Source organism: Meleagris gallopavo, chromosome 20 (genome assembly GCF_000146605.3).
Source record: "Meleagris gallopavo isolate NT-WF06-2002-E0010 breed Aviagen turkey brand Nicholas breeding stock chromosome 20, Turkey_5.1, whole genome shotgun sequence".
Taxonomy (NCBI): domain Eukaryota; kingdom Metazoa; phylum Chordata; class Aves; order Galliformes; family Phasianidae; genus Meleagris; species Meleagris gallopavo.
Window position 1 is genome coordinate 7,761,653 of NC_015030.2, and position 20,763 is coordinate 7,782,415.

At 39.0% G+C, this 20,763-nt stretch overlaps 1 protein-coding gene across 4 annotated transcripts in view; it reads left to right on the plus strand.

Annotated features, from left to right (window-relative positions):
• The window catches only part of PITPNC1 (phosphatidylinositol transfer protein cytoplasmic 1), a 72,909-nt gene that overhangs the window by 37,517 nt on the left and 14,629 nt on the right, over positions 1-20,763 (plus strand). For all 4 annotated transcript variants that reach the window (XM_019621732.1, XM_019621731.1, XM_010721513.2 and 1 more), the window contains 2 exons: positions 7,160-7,231; positions 16,255-16,350. In XM_019621732.1, the coding sequence (XP_019477277.1) occupies positions 7,160-7,231; positions 16,255-16,350 (168 nt within the window). The remainder of the gene's footprint in view (positions 1-7,159; positions 7,232-16,254; positions 16,351-20,763) is intronic.

Genomic DNA, 20,763 nt, shown 5'->3' on the forward strand with positions numbered 1-20,763 from the left:
GAGATAGTGCCTTCATGTTCAAATGGTTGTTATGGTGGTGGGGCATTGCTTAAGGATTGTGAGAAAATCTATTTTTTTTCTGGCTCTTAAGCTTCTATTTAAATTGCTCTGATTTTGATTGTGTGATAAGAAACCTGGTGAGACAGCTTGCTAAAACAATTTTTACTTGTAAGTATGTTGTATGTAATGTTGTTAATCTCATAAATTTGGGATGCTGTATTTAAGGTACAGCTGGAAGAAAGCCCTATAGAAGTAACTCCTCGGGAGTTTCCCTGGTACTGCTGAGTGCCTGCAGCCAAGCAATACTTGCTTTGGGGAATAGGTGATTCCTGCTGCTGGCTTTTAGGAAGAATTCCTTTGCTAGTTTCAGGATGGAACCTCCAACTTGGAAATTGGAGAAAAGATGTCCTGGAGCTCTCAACAAACCCTTATGTGCCAATTTGTTGTAGCATTTACATGTGTATCTTTTTAGAAGTGTGTAAAATAGTCTGTTTTTAGACATCTGAAGAATGACTGAGGAGATGCTTACTCCTCTCTGAGGTTGTCCAGCTAGATTAGAAATAATTACCTAGAAAGAAAACTTGTCTGAGTTGCAAACCAAGTGAAAAAGGAATGCATAGAGCCACGTTTCTGAACCTGCATCAGGACATTGTTCAACAATAAGCAGCACATATCTATTTCATCTCTTCAAGTGACAGTTGAGATTTTGGAGGAAGAGAGGAAGGAAAAAAGAGAGGAAAAAATACATAATCTTTGACAGCTATTGGTATCTCACTTGTAAGTGTATAAAGCAGGATGGAGACTTCAGATAGCGTGTTTTACTCTCTGCATGAAGGAGGAGACTTATCTCAACCAGGCAGTGGTTCAAATTGAGTTAAGAATAGGACATACATTCAGAATATTTATGAAAAACAGTTAAGGAACAGAAAACAGGAGACAGTAATTCCTTTGATTTATCAAAGTGACATTAATTCTTCTACAGCAAATGATGGAGGCAAATATAATCATTTCATCTGCTATGTGTCAGGGCCCCAGAGTGATAGTTGCTAAATGTTCCATTATTGACCCGCTGTTTTCTGATTACTTTGAGAACAAGCGTGTTATGTGCTTCACTTAGCTGCCAGTTTATCCATGAAGTAAATTAGCTGGAAGGGATGTTTTTGTAATTGTTAGGTTTATAATCCTGAGAAGGGGGGAAAAAAACATCAGATGTTTGCAGTGCTCACTGCAATGAATTTGTAGGGTTTTATTCTCTGCCTTTTCTTTATCAGTGCTTGAAATCTGAAAGAAATACATCAGTCTTGTCTTCAGTGCACAAACTTTTCTCCAGCTGAGTGCAAGAAGGGTCTGCATTAAAGATAGAAAAAGTGTATGAAAGAATACAAAGTTACTCCCCAAGTTCCTTCCCCAGGTCCCCTTAAGGTTGGAGGAGAGGCTCTGAATTCGTGCTGTTATTCTGGTAAAACACAAGTTTGGTTCCTTGAGAGATTGTAGCAAAGGGAAGGACTGCTGCAATATTTTTAAGAATCAGATAATAGAAAACACCAAACCTGTGTTCTTACTTAATGGCTTTGTCCCGTTCAGCCGTCCCATTCTTTACAGACTAAATCCAACTGCTTAGGGCAATTCTCTTTTTCCATTTTGCTTACCATAAAGCAGTTCAGACTGCTGTCTGATTCATGGCACTGCCATTTCCACGTGCACACAGTTTCTCACTTGCACTCTCCCTCAATAAATAGGTTCCTGTTGTATCAGAGAAGGAGGTCCTAAGGGAAGGCAAGAACAGAGATATCTGAGTTTCAGAGGTTGGAGGCAACAGTTAGTTAACTGGTTCTTCAGGTTTTTATATGTAATACAAACAAAGAGTGGTTTTCTTCCTTAGCTTGTCCTTTCCAATATTTTCTGCACCATCTTTGCCTTCCCCATGATGCCAGCTTGTGCAGCAGGTAATCTGCACCAAGAGCAGCTCTGTGCTTGCATGCTGTGCTCTCCAGACTATTTTGAAGGTAGTCAATATTCCAGGCTCCATTTGTTTTTCACACTACTTTGATTTTCAGTGAGAAGGTGCTGTTACCAAGTGACTCCCAAAACAATGCCCCAAATTTTTGAATTCAGAACAGTGATATCTCCAAGTTACTCTATTTGAAGCAAGAAAAATAGCATTGCCTGGCTGGTCTCACCTCGTTATAGCAGTTACTGTTTTCTCTAGCTCTAAACTTCAGACTGCCCCAAGGGATCCCATTGTGTATGTTACCTTGGAACACATGTGACCATATTTAAAAATAATAATAATAATTCATTAGCCTGAAATGTGGTGGGAGATCAGAGGGCACCGAGGTGGAACGTTGGCCTCCCTAGGTATGTCAGCATTTAGATATACTTCTGCTTAAAAAAAAAAAAAGTGGCATTAACTTTTGCTGCGTAAAAATAGGTTTTAGGGGTTGTGGCTTCATATTCACAAGGAGCAGAAGTAGGTGCAGCAGTGAGAGATCTGGCTGTTCTTTGAACGTTTGTCAGAAAGAAACTCTGGAAAATGAAACCAAAGCTAAACATGGTGTTGATGAAATAACGCTTACCTGTACAGAACGGGTTACAGAAGGAAAAGAAACTGCTCTGAGTTACCTTCTGTCCAACATATCCACTGGCAATTGCAGGAATTCCTTCAGCCACCTCAGACATACTTACTATGCAAAGGTTATTTTTTACAAGCTTCTACTTCAAAAGATTGTAAAACACCATATGTGCTGGACTGTTTCTTTAAGACTTTGGCAAGTGTTCTGGCATACTTAGGTTCTACCCTGTTCCTCTAAGTGTTTCTTATTGCTATGGCAACTCTAATCAATCACCGTGCTAAAAATAGGCCTTTCCTTTTCCAAGAGGCTATCTGTGGTGAGTTGAAAATCCAACTGCAGTGTCTGCTTTTTCTGTATGCTGCTTTCATTTCACTTTATTTTAATCTGGAAATACCCGTGCTTGTGTGCTGTACTTGGTTACAGACCCACGGGCATTTTGTTGGTTGCTCTCTTGAGCTTTAATCCTCTCCTGGCCCTCCCAAGAAGGATGCTGAGTGCAGGGAGCAAACAAACAACAGCACAGAGAACAAAAACACCTGAAATGCTCTTCGGTTTGGTTGGGTTTCTCTTGTTTTGTTTTTCATGTCCCTCCCAGGCACCTCTAAAGAAATGTGGAGGTGACAATAGGAGACGCCTCCTCAGCAAGTGTTAATGAAAGAATCCTTACCTTGCGACTCTGGAGGCACTAGGGCTGTTCAATAGAAATCAAGTGTAGGTTTAAATATAGGATTAAACGTGCCACTATTTCTTTGTCCAAAGAGGACCCTTGTAAGCTGTAGAGATAATGGAACGGAGGCGTGGAAGCAGAGCCCTGCGCACTGCTCTGCCTGGATGGCAGCACGGAGAGAGCGGTGCTTTGGAGAAGAAATCTGCTGAAAGGTTTCTTTCCTCTGTTCATCCCCAAATTTGATTCCAACTGTTGCATAACACTGAATCCCTGGCTGGGTATATACACAGCCACTCAAGTAGAAAAAAAATGTACTCCTTGCATGAGTAATGAAAGTCTTTTGAACGATGCATAAACAGTTTTCTGGTTCTGCCGGAGCCCTCTGCCAATTAGTCAGAGTGCAGCTGATGAATCATGAGACGCAGTCTGTGAAATGTTCAAAAATTTGGACCCTGCTAAATGTTCCTAAAAGCCACCGAGCCCCCCGCAGCTGCTGGAGCAGTGGTTGGCAGCCAGCTCCGCAGAGCTGTGTTGGCAGTCCAGTTCTTTTTGTTGAACTGTAGCTTTCATTTGGAGGTAAATTCATGTTACCATCTGCAAAGCAACAGTGAGGTTGACTTTTGTTAGCTTTATGCTAAAATGATTTTCTGCTTTTTAATGAGGTGCCATGAGGTGAGTGGCACTTAGTAGTTCTTGTGCAGAAATCTGGAGATCCTCAAGCATTTCCTAACATCTCTTGTTTGAAATGCCAGAACAGAAGGTTGTTTTTAACAGTCTAGATTTGGAGTTGCAGGGAACAACACTTCGGTTCTGTGCTTCGCTGAACTGCTAAAGGCAGCCTAATGGCACCTGAAGTTCAGTCCATAGAATGGCTGCGTTTCTGAGTGTGGTGGTCTGACTCATTGCTGGTAAGCTGTAGATGGTGGTAGAAAGTAGCAGGTATTTATTTTGTTGCAGGGGAAGTGAGAAATCTGTCATTTGGCATTATTCCATGTTTCCTAGCTATGCTTCAGGTCAACAGCACAAATGTTTCTCATGTTTTGTGTTACATCCCCCACTGTACCTGAAACTGTGTAGTGTTCGATCATTTACATCATCCACTGCTTCCATTTGTATCAGTTCTATTTTGGAAGCATCCATTTTAACTGTGTAGCAAAGAAAATTAAATTTTGGCTATCAAATCAAAAGGGCAGATTCTTAACAGGTAACTGAAGCCTGGGCTGCAGCAGTAACCTCGAAACATGCAGACGTAGTGCCAGTAAACGGTTAGTATGTTGTGCTATTAGGGCAGGCATCTCTGCAGCTTTTAGTGAAGACCTTCCTAGAAGCTGGTACTCAGATCTAAGCCCTGAGTCCATAGTAGTGCAGTACCAGGTTCTGCTTCAGTGCACAGCTCTGGGAGGTACTGAATAAAAAAAAAAAAAACGATGAATTAATTGGCAGGTTCTGTTCATTTCCTTAAGGATGCTTTCCCTGGGGATGCCCATGTGCAGAGCTGTGGGTTGTTGTCAGCAGCAGCTCTGTATGCCTGGGCTGTGATGCCAGCACTTATTTGTCTTCGTAGAATACAGAGCTGCCATTTGTGAGGTTTTGAAATTCATGACCCCTGTTTTTACCATCCAGGCTCTGAAGAAGTTCTCTTTCAAATGCTCTGAAAACTGCAGTAGATGTCAGTGATTTTGTTATTTTTAATGTGTTCTGTAAGTCACCTCCAGTAGTAATTTACATCTGCAACTTTCCCCATTCTCGTGCATGTGTGGAAAACAACTGGAATGTTCTTTACTTTTAGAATGTGAATCATCTGAGTGATACTGAACATTGTTTTCAGTTGTGATGGCATCTCCATCTGCTGGGTCATTCCATATCTCTGTAGCAAGACATTTATAGCTTTTTGCTTACTTTAAGAACATTTATTTGTAGAGTTCTTGTCATCAATCATTTTTACTCACCTCTCTTTCCAACTAATATTAATATAACTCAAGGTTCTTCATTCCCCCTTTTTTTGTTGTAGTTTTTCTTGATTGTTTGATTTGTTGATGAACTTCTTTCCACAAAGTGCCTACTCTTTGCTGAGGCATTTGTTTGCAGGTGTTTTCAGCTGTCTGTCAGCACAGGAGCAAAATAGTGAGATAGGTGAAACAACCTCAGTTCGGAGAATATCTGGAATTTCTGTCTGTGTGCTAGTTTGCATTACGACGAGATCCACAGGTCTGTCAGAGTGCTTATAAATACTGTGCATCTTCAGCTGGTGTTTTCTGAGACTCATATATCATCAATCTTTAATTGCCCACCAGATGTGGATAATGAGGAACCAGCTCACTTGACACTGAACTTGCCCCATCTTGCACTCTGCATGCTGGGGATTTTTTAATGTTTTGTTTTTGTCACTCAGTGCACAAGCTGCATAGCTGAGAGCTGGCCGCGGTTTATGGTGGATTGAGACTCGTAAGGGGCAGATCCCCAGAAATCTTTACTAAAAGGGGAAATATTTGTATGATTTGAAGGGAAGCTGGTGTGGTCTGTCATCCACAGCAGCCATGTGTGCCATAGGAATATCTTGTTATGTTAATGGGGGGCAGCCTGAGCAGCAGCCTTCTTCCTTCCTCCAGAACGGCTCTGCTATCTGTTCAGCCCCTGGCACCAGAACTCTGTTCTGGCAAAACTCATTCTTTTTTGCACCAAGGGTGGATGTGCTTATGAATATTTCTGCGGTCAAAAGAAAATTGAACCATTATTTTTGAGATGAGATTCATGGAACGGGGAATATATTTTCTGTAGTCTCAAAGGAACAGGCTTCTCATTTTAATTTTGTTGCATGGCAAATTGTCTTGTAAATCACCTCCTTTCTTACTCATCAGCCCATCCCTTAGAAGAATTATCCGAACTTTATCAAGTCCAAACTTGGACCAACAGCAGTGTTAATGCTAAGGCGTGACAGTGCCCTCGTTGTGTAAGCTGTACATACAATACATGAAGTAGTCATTGTCTTTGCAAAGACATTTAGCCATAGGGTATTACTGAGGCATTTTACCAGTAACTACCACCTCAGTTTTGCTGGTAGTTATTGCACGACTTGATGACTAACAGTAAAGATGCTGTTAAACTAACAGTTCTTTAGATGTTGACTCTATCTGCCTCTCTGAAAAGTTGGTTTCAAAGAAGAGGAACAGAGTGCTAAAGGAAAGATATTCCAGTGGAGAAAATATTGCAAATTATGTTGCCTGTTATTATGAAATCTAGTCTTCATAATCCAACTAAATTCAGCAATCCACAGAAAAATTTATTCCCATGTAAAATACAGAAATATTATCTTTGTGAGGAAGAAAAGAATTGCGTCCTTAATTTTATTGCATTATTCTCTGGAGATCATTTTGGGTTTTAGTGTAGAAGATTTTCCATGGCAGCTCATAATCCATCTTAATCGAATTAATAAGAAATTATGCTAAAATTTATTTCCCACTAAAAATGAAAATAAACCAAACCCTTGCATGTCAAGGTACGGGGACTGTTTGTGCAGAACCTGCAGGCAATGAATATATTGGGATACTTTGTGTGGGGGACAGCCTTGTCTGTGGTGAAGAGTATTGAGTTGCTCTCAAGGTGGCAGAGTTCTGCTCAGAGGACACTCAGTGCTCCTGTGTATAATGAGCATGAAAACTGCAGTAGCTAGATATTCCAGAGAACTCATACTAATTTATTTATACACTCATTGCAGTGTTCTGTTTTCAGATATAATCTCTGCATCTTTCCAGAATCATAAAATGCTTTCATGTTTTGTGTAAATTTGACAATTTTTCTTGAAGTAACATGGAAAAAAAACCAACAAGAAAGCTGTTACCAACCAGGATGTACTGAATGTGTCAGTTGATGGAACACAGCATATTTTTATCATGTCAAACACATTTCTCTTTTGTTACAGTGTTCATTTTTGCCTAAATTCTCCATTCACATAGAGACAAAGTATGAGGACAACAAAGGAAGCAATGACAGCGTAAGTAGGATGACTTTTGCAAAATTAAATGTAATTCTTTTAGGTAATCACGATCCATCTCTGGGTATTTCAGTCGGAGCAAGAGGCCTTCTCAGGTTTGTATCTTCACTCCTAGCTGGATATGCTGTTGGTGAGCAACTCATCAGCTCGGGAGGTGGTTACCTACAGCACCACGAGATGGAAGATTCATGCACACAACTTCCTTTCTGTATCTCACGTTCTACCTGTTATTTTTCTAAATACAATGTAATTTATGTATGTCACTTCAGCTCCTGTGAACATTAATGGTGAAGGAAGGAAATATTTCTTTATTTTGTTCATGTTTTCAGTTGTGTTCTAGTTCATCTGTTTCACAGTTCTGTCTATCTGAGCAAAGGGGGTTGAATTCACAAGAGCTGATAGGAGGAGCAAGCAGGAAACTTAGCAATGACCAGAGAGGAAAGATGTCAAGAAAACAACATCAGGGACCAACAGCTGGGCCATTGAGGTGTGTGTTGGGAAGTTAGGAAGCTTTCAGAATGAGAGCTTAGAAATGGAAAGGATAATTAACTGCAGAACTGTAGGAGAAGGGTGGGAATGAATAGCCAGCAGCTGCTGGGCAGGAATGCAAAGTGGGAATAGGAGAGAAGAGGGCACTCAGATTTTGGTTCTCTGACAGGGAGCAAAGCAAGGTCAACTTGCAAGAAAAGAATAAAGTTAGATACAGCTGGATGAATAGACAAATACATTCTTGTGTGTTTGATTTTGGCATGCTTTAAACAACCATTTGTAGCAGACTTGTGGAAAGAAGCTTGTAAGTGTGAAATACTGTTCAAAATATCTGGAAAATTGGTCTTTAACACAGGGGCCTGACAAAGGAGTGCTTCTAAGGCAGTAGAGCAGACTTAAAAGGGATCTGAGGCATAGACACTTTCTGTTTCCAGAGATGAACCTTAGTAAAGCTGCTCAAGGGACAGGTGTTGTGCTTTCCAGCTGGGAGGTGCAATTCTCCCAACTGCCTTGAGCCCCTGTTAGCAAAGCTGTCAGCTCTTACACTGTTTATGGCAGCACAATTATGTGTAAAAGAACAAGACATGATTTTAGAATAGAATTATTCAGTTGGAAGGGATCTACAAAGGCCATCAAGTCCAGCTATCCAACCATTTCAGGGGTAACCAGAAGTTAAAGTGTATTATGAGGAGTGTAATCCAAATGCCTCTGGCACACAGTCAAGCATTGGGGAATTGACCTCCTGACTAGGAAGTCTTTGAGCAATCTCATAATAAATAATTTTTTAATGAGTATCTGATCTGCACCTACTTTGAATTACAGTTTGAATAACGTTTTGGCATACAGAAGCTTTCCCAGTGGTAACACAACACAGATCACAGATGAGCCACCAAATACCAACAACTTGCAGTCACTGCTAGTGTAGGCCAGGCTGAGATCAGTGAGAGGGAGAGAGAAAAGAAAAAAATGTGTTATATTACAAACTATGTCAGCTTTGCATTATGTAATTTCTGCACTTTTTAATCTTCACTTCTACTTTCTGGCAGCCCTTTTTAATTCAAAGTAAGCCCACACCTTTGGTTTCAGGAGGGTTTAGATTACTGTTCTGGTACATTATAATATCAGCAGTGAGAAGACACATTCTGTACTGATGCCTGACAGGAAGAACTGAAGCTGTTTAACCAGTGAAGTTTCAGATTTTTTTTTTTTAGCGTGTCAGTTTTGTAGCTAAAATACTATGATTCAAGTCCTGAATAGTTCCAGCCAGAGAATTTAAGATGAAAGTTGCACAGAAACAGGATGCTCAGATCATGTAAATGAAAGAATATCTGTTCTTTGAATTCAGCCCTTCAAAATGTAATCGTTACTGGAGTACCAGTGGAGTAATGTTAAATCACAGTTGACGACTTGAGTCACAGCCTAGGCCAATACCTGCCAAGATGAGCTGCTTTAATTGACCTTTACTTGAAATGAGGTGGTGGAAAAAGTATGAGGAGTGTATTCCAGCCCTCATTTCCATGACTTTTAATGCCCATAGCTATGTTATGCACTGGTGTGAACATAACAAACCAATCTACAAAAGATTTATATATTTTTCTGTTGATCCAGTGACATTTATCTGCTGGTGCAGATGTGGTTGGTACAGTGCTGAGATGCTGGAAGGTTTGTAAATGCAGGGACCTAGCTGAGCCCCTTGGGGCCTGTGGGCTTAAGAAGATGCAGTGTGTACCTTTCTTTCATATCAAACAAGTTTAGATTAGATTTCACTATGTCTGACATGTTAGAAAGCAACAGGGAAATGCAATAAAAAAACCCCACAGTGTGTCTACAGAAATGGATGCTGCAACTATCAATCTCGGCTGGTAAACAAAGAATCAAAACAGTACGTCTGTAAATTTTGCAGTTGCGATGCAAAATGTGATGAATGAACTTAATGAGGGTAATGTGTCTGATTTTAAATAACCATTTTCTAGAGGGTTTCTGATACAGGTTTTTTTAAATCTTTGAATTCTGATTTTTCTTCATTTCCAAGGTATCTAATAAAGTAGATATTGATTGTAGAAAGCAATAATTAGGTATAAGGATACTAAAGCTAATTAAATTGATTAGTAGAAGAAAGTAATACAAATGTTCTCAGTTTCCTGTTGTCCTTTGGGAGGTTATGATATTATTTTATTTAATATGCTGCATTGTCTGGTAAGATTCTACCTAATTACTGCAATATATCTTGATGCAAATGCCCTCCTGATTTTTCTTCCCAGCTGTCTTGAGAGAAGAAACTCAAGGAAGACAATGCCTGCTTTGTAACTTGATTTTTCTGTCTTAAATTTTGACATCATTTTAAGCTATTCTCTGTGCTCTGTAAGCTCCATTAACTTGATCTGTTACATTTTGCACAAATGTGAACGTTGCTAAAAAGAGCAGTGGACAATAAAACCCTTTACTTAGATGAAACGTCAGTGACTGCATGACCAGTCTGTAGTTTTCATGGATGGTGCAGTGCAGGCATTGCTCTCCAAGCAGATCAGTGAAGCACAGGGACATTCCTGTTCCCTGCTTGTTGCAGAAGGTTCGTTATGCTTCATTGTTTGTGTTTCTTTAGTAACAGTTATTTCTGCTGATACTTGGGCAATGAATTTTACCATCTGACAGTGTCTGAGGAAAGCAAGAAAGTACAGTTTGTAAAAATGATCCTGTTGTTGTCAATAAGGGAAAAACTTAAAGAGCCTTACTCTTTGTAGCATGAAATTTTGTTCTGAAAAACGGAGTGGCTGGCTCTTATTTAAAATAATAATAATAATAACACACAGTGTCTTATAGTAGAGTCCTCCTGTTGTTAAAAAGGACGTGACATGTATTAGCAAGAATAACTTTCTTAGGGGCAGTAATTTTGTGTAGTAAATATTTTGAAGTAGAATTGTTCTTCAGAATGACAATGTATGAGTATCAATGGACTGCATTCCTGGAAGTGTCTCAGTAATGCTGAAAAAGTCATCAGAGTTACAGCAATAATTCTGTATGGATCAAGAAAAAATAGATTATCCATTTGTGTTTTGCCTTACAAAGATAAGCGTTGAAAATGTGTCTGAATGACTGTGTGCCAGATGAAAACAAGGGGCAGTTCTGCACTCCATATAGCTGTAAATGAACACCAGCATCTCCTGCCACATTAATAGCTGAGCATGCTGCAAGCAGCTAGCTTACAGCTGGATCGCCTGTCCCTGTGCACTGCAGTGCCATCATTCACTGTTAGAAAGTCACTTCTTGACAGTGAGTTCTAATTCTGCTGTCCTAGAAGTGAGCGATATTCAGTGTTAGTATGCTTCATCTTTAGTGCTTATTTCTGGATGTTCTGAAACGTTTCACTCAATCAGTATATTTTGTCTATTTTAAATAAATTTCTCTGCCGAAGAAGAAAAGCTGTATCTAGTTTGGCTCTGCTTAGGGCAATTTTTTCCCCGTTTTTGTTTCCTATCTTAGTACCACAGAACTAGGTTATAACAAACTTCAATATAGCACATGTAAATTAAATGCAAATTTGCTGTTTAAGGACTCTGCCACGAAGCACCCATTGCAGCTGAAATGGATTCTGCTGTGCCCTGGCTTAGGCTCACTGAACTGCAGGTCATCATCTGGAAATTTCACAGAGACCTTTTAGATATCAGTGCAGAATAGGTTGCAGTCAAAGCTGGGGTCATTTGGGGGGGTAATTTTATTTGTCTGGGCTTGTTCTCCATTATGGTATTGTGAATGTGTTTATCTCCTGTGTAGTTTGCAATGAAAACAACACAAAGTAGCTATGGCTACTATGGTGTAATGATGTAAAACTGCATTTCTCCGTTCAAGAAGTACAAATCTAAATTAGATATTTTATAAAAGATGAAATAATAGAGGAGTCATGACATGGAGATAAAAACAAGCAGGGAGCACGGCTGCTTATAAATACAGAACTGCCTTTGTGAGTTCCTGACTGGCAGGCAGCGATATTCCCATGCTGTTCCATCAGCCAAATTTACTGCTGTCAGGGAGAGGTTCAGTCTTTTCCCATAGAAGAATTGCTCTCAGTTCTGTGTGCCCACATGATGTTAGGCAGCAATGAGGTTGAAATCGGTCAATTTCTGTAATCCTAGCCAAAGTAAATCTCAAAAGCAAATTAATGGATTTTGGTACTGGGTTTTGAACAGGATTTACAGGAAAGTTACACACTGGATAAAACTATACATCAAGTTCTAAGTAGGTTGTTTATTATTATAACTATTTTAGGCCAAATTTTGCTTAAAAAATGAGTTAAGTGGACCAGGTGACAACGCCTGCTCAAGGGCGCTGCAGTGACGGATGGGATCCTTGCCAGTAGTTCTGGTGATGGCAATTTAAAGAGATTAGAATTTCAAGTGGGAGAGGAGCTTTGTGCCAGGTTTTCCCTTTTTAAAGAGGAAAATATAGAAGCTTACTCTTGCAGTCCTTACTACAATTAAACTTATAACTATTCATAAACCATAACAGCTAGATTTAAACCATCCTGTTAAAGAGGAATAGATATGTATTCTGCTCACAGAAGGCATTTGCAAGTATTGAGGAATTTGTGAGATGACAAGCTGCATAGTTAAACTCCATTTCTGGGGTGGGCTAAAATAGAGAGAATGTTTGGAACTTTCTGAGAAATACCAATATTTGCATGTAATTTTTTTTCATTTCATATGTAAATATTTAATGCAAATGCTTATATGCACCTAAGTTGGGGGATTCTCCCAGCCAAATGCTGTGTTTATTCCTTTTGGTTGGCTTTTTGAGCCAGATTACTTTACAATTAATAGAATAGTAAGAAAGTCAAGAGACAAATCTAATATAATTTTAAATTCCAAAGTATAAAGATATTGTGCTTCTCGTATCATAGTCTGCTGTCCTGCTGGGATCCTCTATTGTCCAAATGTAGGCAAGCTGAGTTATAGCATTGTTGGGATGGCTGTTGGCTTTGTTAGTGACACAGCAGAATACAGAGGTAGAGAAGAATGCTTTCTGAGAGGGAATTGGATTTAGAATTGAAGTTCACATCTCAGGAAATGGCATTTACTTGCTGTATATTTAACAATGTCATCATTTTGGCTTATGTTTGTGTGTAGACAGGTATGGATGTCTGATGACATAGGACCTGGGATGATGATAATGCTTGCTACCATGTTATCTGCCTGTAGTTCTTTTAGAAGTGCTCTGCTTTTTTAGAAGAAAAACTTCTCTGCCTTTACTGCATTTCTCAGCAGTGGCCAACTGCCTGGGTCTAACATAACAAGCAAGAGAACATAGAGATCTGTCACCCCAAACCTCACGAGGGATGGAAAAAGTATCTTCCAGATAAAGGCACACCAGTTTTCAATCTTGCAGCTTTCGAATACTGGATTTTCTATACAGGCTGCTCTATCAATTTCACCTCTGACAACTTGTCTCTACTTCAATGTTGACCTGCTTAACTGTTTCCATAGGAAATTTTCTGTCCTTTTCAGTAGTGTTTAAAATGCAGATTCTCTGCCTTATTACAGTCTTCTGATCACAACCTCCTTGTGTCTGAATTATAAGCAAAAATAAAAATAAAAAATGTGCAGTGCACAGCATTCCAGCTGGTCCCTTCTCTACTCTCAATGACAAAAAACAAAAAACAAAACCCATAACAAGAGAGAATTGTATATTATGGAACAAAGCCAAGCCAAACAAGCACAGATTTGACCCTGGGAGTCCTAGCAGTGTAGATGAGGAGTTTGCCAGAGTGACTGTAGGATACAGCTGAGTCTGGCCCTTGCTATTTATAGTCTAGCCAGGTTAGCTGCAGTGGTTGTCCGTGAGAGTTGACTCTTGGGTCAGCTCACATGTGAATGAGATTGAAGCCAGCAATTTAGCCTGAAGATGAAAATAAGAAAAATAGCAGTGGAGCTTGCAGGAAAATATATTGAATTTGCTGTTGATTTACCATCATCCCACAACCTGTTTCTGGTTTTGGCTACAAGGCAAGGAGAAGTTACAGCAAAGTACGTAGTAGGACATGTCGTTGTAGGTCACAAAGAGGAAAAAATGAAGAAATTTAAATGCAGCAGCTCTTATTTGTTGCAGTGTCCTTGAGTGATCCTTCTTAGGATCATCTGCTAGGTTTTGTTGGTTTTTTGGGGGGGGAAGGGGGGCTGGGGGGTTGGTGTTTGTTTGGTGTTTTTTGTTGTTTTTTTTTCCAATTTTTCCCCAAAAGGAACAACTTTACAGTTGTTAAGATGACCTCTTTAAGGCCTCCCTTCCACTTTTTGTCATTCTGTGGGTGATTTAATCCAAACAATGCTCTTCATGAGTTTTCATTCCTCTTAGGAAGTGGAAGCATATAAATGTTTTTCTGTTTTAAAGAAGCCATCACAAACAAACAAACAAAAAATATCTACAACAGCCAAAAGGACTTCAGCCTGACTGTTACTCTGTTTTTCATTTGATTGTGTATTTCAATCTCAATTAATTATCTGGCTCCCAAATACAAAGCCTGTCCAATTTTTCCCATACAATATTTAATATTCTGCCTTTCTTCATCATCATATTAGGGACACAGACTGTTCTCACCATTCATTTTCTGCACATTTGCAAATGCAGTTGCACAGATTGGGAGCCTTATGCTTCTTTTCATAGCTTTTAATCTTTTCCCTTAAAACTTTTAAACTTCTCTACTTGCTTTGATCACCAACGCAATAAACCCATCCTCCCTGCAGGTTTTAAGAGAATCCCAGATTATGTGGCTAGGAGATGCAATAAGAGAATTACAGCTAAGAAAGAAATCAGTCGTGTTCTCTAATTACTTCTTATTTTCTACTGCTGATAGAATGAAAAGATTAAATCTGTCTGCAAATCTTGTGAGGACAATCCAAGAAGGGAAGAAGCACAAAGGATTAGACAACAGCTTCTGCCAGCAAAGAGAAGTGAGAATGTCATTCAGCAGACTTTTGAAATGGAGGACTTGGTCAGGGATGGCCTAAGCAGCAAATAAGGCATAGCTGAAATAGCTGAAAAATTCCTCCCAATTTTGACAGATTGGCAAAGGCATCTGTCATCTCCACTTCTGTCAAAGTGTCTTAAAGAGAGAAAAACACTGTAAAACTGTATTACTTTGAGGTGCAGTGTGTGGAGCAGGGCGTGTGTCTTCAGGTGAGATGCTGAGTATCAGTTCCAATTTTGGACTTGCAAACGTGCAAAGTTATGTGTCTGCTTACAAGTTTTAGAGTTATATTTCAGCTCTATCCTGATTCAGGGCTTATGCTGACTAGTGATGCCCATTTAAGGGAAATTTCCATTATTTGAAGCTCAGAGCATACAGTAGAGTGCATCTTGGTTCAGAAATAGCTGAGCTGATTTCTGCAAGATGCTGCTCCATGTATCTGAGTTCACTAAGGAAAAACAAGGAAGCACAAAGCAACTTACATACATAAAACATAATACCTGTTTAAAACAATACCTCAGTACTATGAAAGAGCACTATGAAGGGAAAACATTTCAGCTCAAACTTTGTTCAAATAACTTAATTTTTTGCAAAACAAAGCAGGGATTGGGGATGTAAAAATAAACATGATAAGCAGATAGAAGCAGCCCAGAGTTTTCCTTCGTTCTGTTCTGCGGTTTCAAATATTTTAACATTTTATATCCAGTTCAGTAAGCATTCAGTGGTTGTTACATTTCAGTAGTGAAAGTTGAAATTACTTTAACTACCAATTAGAATTGTAGGATCAAATTTTAGCTGTTCATTTATTTGAACAGTGATTTCCTGAGCAATATTCTTACTAGCTTGTATACTAGTTTGTTTTGAATGCTTTGTATGGGAGACTCCGTTTCTTTCAGGAATACCAAAGAAGTGTTCTGGTTATTGCATGGGTGTTGGCATTTTGTATTTTTAACTGTTCCTCTAGGATGAAATGAAGCGTTCACTACATTTATTTGAAAAAGAAAGGAAGAATATAACATTTATGCTTCCAGAAACACAAGTTAAAGAACATTGTGCCCCAAAGGGAAAAACACATTATTAGCTTGGAACTGACAGTGTACGCAACTTCCCTGAATTCTGTGGCACTAATTCTTGATGGTCTTTTAACTAGTCAGTATTTCCAAGTCCCAGAATCATGAGTGGAAATGTACTGCGTACAAAGCATACGTCTCATGGGTCACCAGTGTACCTGAATAATTAAATTATGGACAGAGGCACAGAACTATTCTGTGCTGCAGATGCAAGTGCCTAGTATTTCCAAAATATATGGTGTTGATCATGTCTAGAAACACATTACTTATGCATGATTTTGATAACATCCATTTTTTTCCCTTTGCCTGCTTGCACATGCTGTGGTACCTGCGATGGCTGCAGAAAATAACTGTGTGCACACAAATATTGTAACGTTTTATTCCGGCATCTGTGCAAGTGGAAATCTGAAAGCGTTCTGTTACACAAATTACTGAAGGAGGCTTATAGCCGTTACTCCGGGATTTTCTGAGTGTGCTCTGTTAGTGTTACGTTTCTTTAACTCTTGCAGATTTTTGACAATGAAGCCAAAGATCTGGAACGAGAAGTCTGCTTCATTGATATTGCCAGTGATGAAATTCCTGAGCGCTATTACAAGGAATCAGAGGTAAGAGACAAAGTGATGGGGGAAAGGTGAAGGGAATGTCTAAAGCTGCAGTAAAGCCTTCATTAGAGTCAAAACAATTTTATTTTGATGTGAAATTTCCATGGTCGGTATTTTAGAAGCTTTTGATTAGACGGGAAGCTGGTAGCAAACTCTCAGTCTAGGCTGCTTGGCTCTTTCTTTTACAGATGACTTCTCCAACCTCTTGAAATGCTTTTGTATCTTTTGTATATTTTTTTTTATATTTTGTCAATTTGTATATTTTGTCAATTTGTGACCAGTACCAGACCTTTTCATGCACAGTAGAGTAGGATTTTTCTTTAAATCATGAAGCTCACTTAAGTGTTTGCAGCTCTGAGAAGTTTTAAACATTACTGGTTTCCTAATTTGCATTCCACCCCAAAGTAATGCCACGTGAAGTGTCTGAGCCCAAAGCAAAGGACAGACATGCTGCAGGGAGAGTAGGGTTGATGCACGTTGCTCAGGGGCAACTGTGACGTGAGACCAGGAGGGACTGAAGCACACTACATAATGTAGTAAGCCTGCTAAAAAGCATCAGTGGCAAACCAGCACGTTCACTCACTTAAAATTCCCCTGAAAATTGCTCCTGTGTACATTTGACAGACTGCTTCTTTTAGGTCAATGCAATTAACTGTTCTGAAATCAGTAACAACCATGCCAATGGAGATGAGGTCTCAATGTTTTAATATCAGTGTTGGAAAATGGTGGTTCAGAACAAGTAACTGGAGAGAAATGATTCAGATCTCTGCTTGCATTTCATTTTGGAGACACGATTTGCCTCTGAAGCCAAGTATATATTCATAGCTGGCAACAAGCATGGCAGCTGTTTGACTATACAATATGAGATTACACTGTCATTTTTAGGTTAGAAAATGAAGACTTGCCAAAGAGTATGTTTCTATGCCATAGGAGGCATGCTTTTCAGACAAAAATAGTTGGGTACTTGTTATCTTCTATTTATAGGTCCTACTTCAGATTTTACGTCCTGGTCATAAAAGAAAATTGGATCTACAGTAGAATGAGAAGTAATTTTATGAGTTTTCTTGGATAATAAAACCCATCTGTTACGTACCAAAAATTATATAACACCTCATGAACCAGCTTATTGGTCCCAACATCTCATCTGAACTCCCTGGTCTGCTGGTTCTGTTTAGGAATGACTCTGTTTTAAAGAAATCATGTAAGATTTTCCCCCTCAGTGTGTGCACTTTTGCAAGTTGCAAATAGGAAGGTAACATCTAGCTTTTCAGCTTTCCTCTCTTTAGTAGCCAAGTATTAAACCTAATTTTCATATGATGTATCTAATGATATAGAAAAACAGCCTCAGTGGGAGAAAAGAATTTTAGTCTGTGTGTTGTACTTCAGAGACAAATCTAGAGACCTTATTCCAAGCAAAATGGAATTTTTTTGTGTGATTTTTAACAACAAAAATAGACCAGCATCTGTTGTTTTCTCTGTGCCCATGGCTTCCAAATTCTGTTTCAGAATTCATACAAAGGAATGAAATCACCTCAGCTTTTAACTGTGCATTGAATTAATGGTAGCTGAATTCCAAATCTGCCAAAGTTTGCTAACTGTACTTTATATTGCCATATGATGAATATGAAGCCAAATTCCCCTTTCTCTGAGGTCTTTTACATAATTTAGGGACTGTAAGAAGGTATTTAATTATTTTAAATGTCATTTCTGTCTGTTTTTAATCAGAGCAGCATTAAAAAAGTAACTCTATGTAAATGAGAAATGCTCTGTATTTTCCAAATAACAGTTTCAGAGATAACTAAAAGGTATTTTAATTACACTAATAACAATAATTTGGCTGGTTTTGCATCATTTAATCTCAATTGATACGTTAGAGATTAAATGTGGATGCAATCCTCAGGATTTAAGAATTAGATCCCACTGGATGAATGTTCTAATTCTAATCCAGAAAGACCAATGAGAATGGTTTTAACTTCAGGCATGGTAGTAATCTCTTCATTACCGTGGCTCTTTCACATGTTTAAAATTAAGCAACTCTGTATCAGGGTCAGCATCCTTGGCACCTTCTAGAAATAAGCTCTAAATTTATTTTATGTCCTGTTGCAGTTACTGCAGGAGGTTCATGAGATATCCAAGGGACACCTAGCATCACACTGAATGGGCAAATATAGAATTAATGGTGGCTTAATGGGGATTGCTGTTGCATTAAGGAATCTTTAAAGGAACCTCTGCTGCTAGTTCTCAGTAATATCTTGACCAGAATCGTCTGAGAGATTTGATTCCCTTAGGAATGGAGGGCTTATCCATCAGTGCCTGCACCAAAGGGCTGAAATCGACAGGTGAATGATGATTTGGAGGGCAGTTTATTAGCTGTTACACACAGGCACAGAGTCCTGTTCTGTCATCTGTGGAGGCAGACTGACTTCAGCTGCCAGAAGTGTTGTCCTTTTGGAAGACTGGAGGAGGTATGACTGCAACAAATCTAGATATCCCAAAGCAGACGACTTAATGACTGTCTATAAACTTAATCACTAAGTTACCACCAAAGTCCTTACCACTTCTCCCACATCTTAGATACAGCTTTTTTTGGTGACCGTGGACCTAAAAGCCCTGAAAGTTTTAAGCTGTTTAGAAGTCATGTTTCCAAATCTGCATGTGCATAATCACATTGAATACAGAATTATGTATTTCTTTATAAAGAATGAACAAGCTTACAGGTAGGAGGATCTATCTTATTTCCTTGTGACTTCAACATCAGTGAATAAGTATCACCAGCTATCACATATTGCCCATATACGCCTATGTATTTATCTGAATTATAGAAAAGAACAAACTGAGCTTTGCTGAGGGGTGAGAGAGGGCCTCAAGTGAATCATTCACTGAAATGAAACTTCTACTGTAGACATAAGATACTGAGCAACATGTTCTTTGCCAGTTCTGAGAACCTGAATATAGGAGCAGTGTTTCATTTCCTGCTTATAACAAAACAGTTGAGCATTGGACACTCGCAATAAACTTTTTTAGTTACCTGCAAATAAAAAGATTTCATACAGCTGCTGCAGTTTTCTTGCTCAGTTGCTGACTTTTTTGACTTCAGCTGCTCTGTAGTGGGTCCTGCTTACTCCTGTCCAGTGCTCTGTGGATAACAAAGTTTGTCGTGTCGCTGATCCAGAAAACTGTGGTAGCTGATATAATACAGATGCCGCAGTCCCCACTGTGAGTAACATCTCAGTACTGTAGTTCAGCACAGGGCACAGACAAATGAAAATGCTCTTTTACTAACGTCAGTTGTGAGCTCACATAAAGGCTGACTGGATTATCATATTTTAACCTCAGAACCGTCCTGTAATCACAGTTCTGAAGAATTGGCTCTTGCAGAAAACATCTTTTTATGGAAATTAAGAAAAGAAAACGTATTTAAAAAGTGACTCCTCATAAATCTCTGCAGTAGTGTCTTTACATCAACAAATCTTTTTGGAGCACTGAGCTGTGTAAGCTGAAATCCAAAACCTAACCACTGTAGCTGGGTGGTGAAGTGCTGGAACACTTGTATTAAAACCATGAAGGAATGGTTCTGAAATTCAAAATCAGACAAAATCATCTTCAGCTTAAAGAGGGGAAATAAAGAGGGATTGAACTTTGAAAGCATGTTGGTGGAATATTTTGTGATAAGACTCTGAAAAAATGAATCTATGTGTGGGGTCCTCAAATGGTGATGCTGATGTCACAGCATTAATGACAAGTATACTCATTAAGATTTTGGAGTTATATTCCTATAAGCAACAAATTTAGTTATATAACCTTAAGAAAAAAATAAGACTTCACTGTAAACCTGAAAAGGCATTACTACAAGCCAGTGCCATATTTCCACATTAGTGTTTGCCTCCTGGAAAACAGGTTACAGTTCCACATCTGCTGCCCGTAACATCTGCAGTTCCCAAGGTGCACTGAGTAAATAAATGCTAAATGCAAAATAATGGAATCCCCAACAGTAAGTGTGCTGTCACAAACTGCCAGACGAGGCCTAAGTAAGAAGCACTGGGAAAGTGCTGTGTTTGAAACCGTGCCCATCACGCTGTGGCTTTTATTTTGTGTCACCATAGTTGTATGTTTTATTCTCAAATAAGCCCAGCTCACAGGTAATGATGTTTCTGCTATGTTAGCAGAAGTGCTATTTTTAAATCTCTCTGCACCTGGCAATAATGCATTGCAAATACAGAGTAGGTTTTGCCCCTCTTCAGCAAAAGGATTTGCCAGATGGGCTTTCCTAATAAATTGGGTCTGATAAAAGCACAGGAAGGTTATTTAAACAGAAAGATTTTTGCTATGCCATTACATTTAAAACAGATTGAGGATTTTACTAGTAGACAAAATGAGAGAAAAAAAGTGAATTGAGGCCGTATTCTTCTTTTTTTT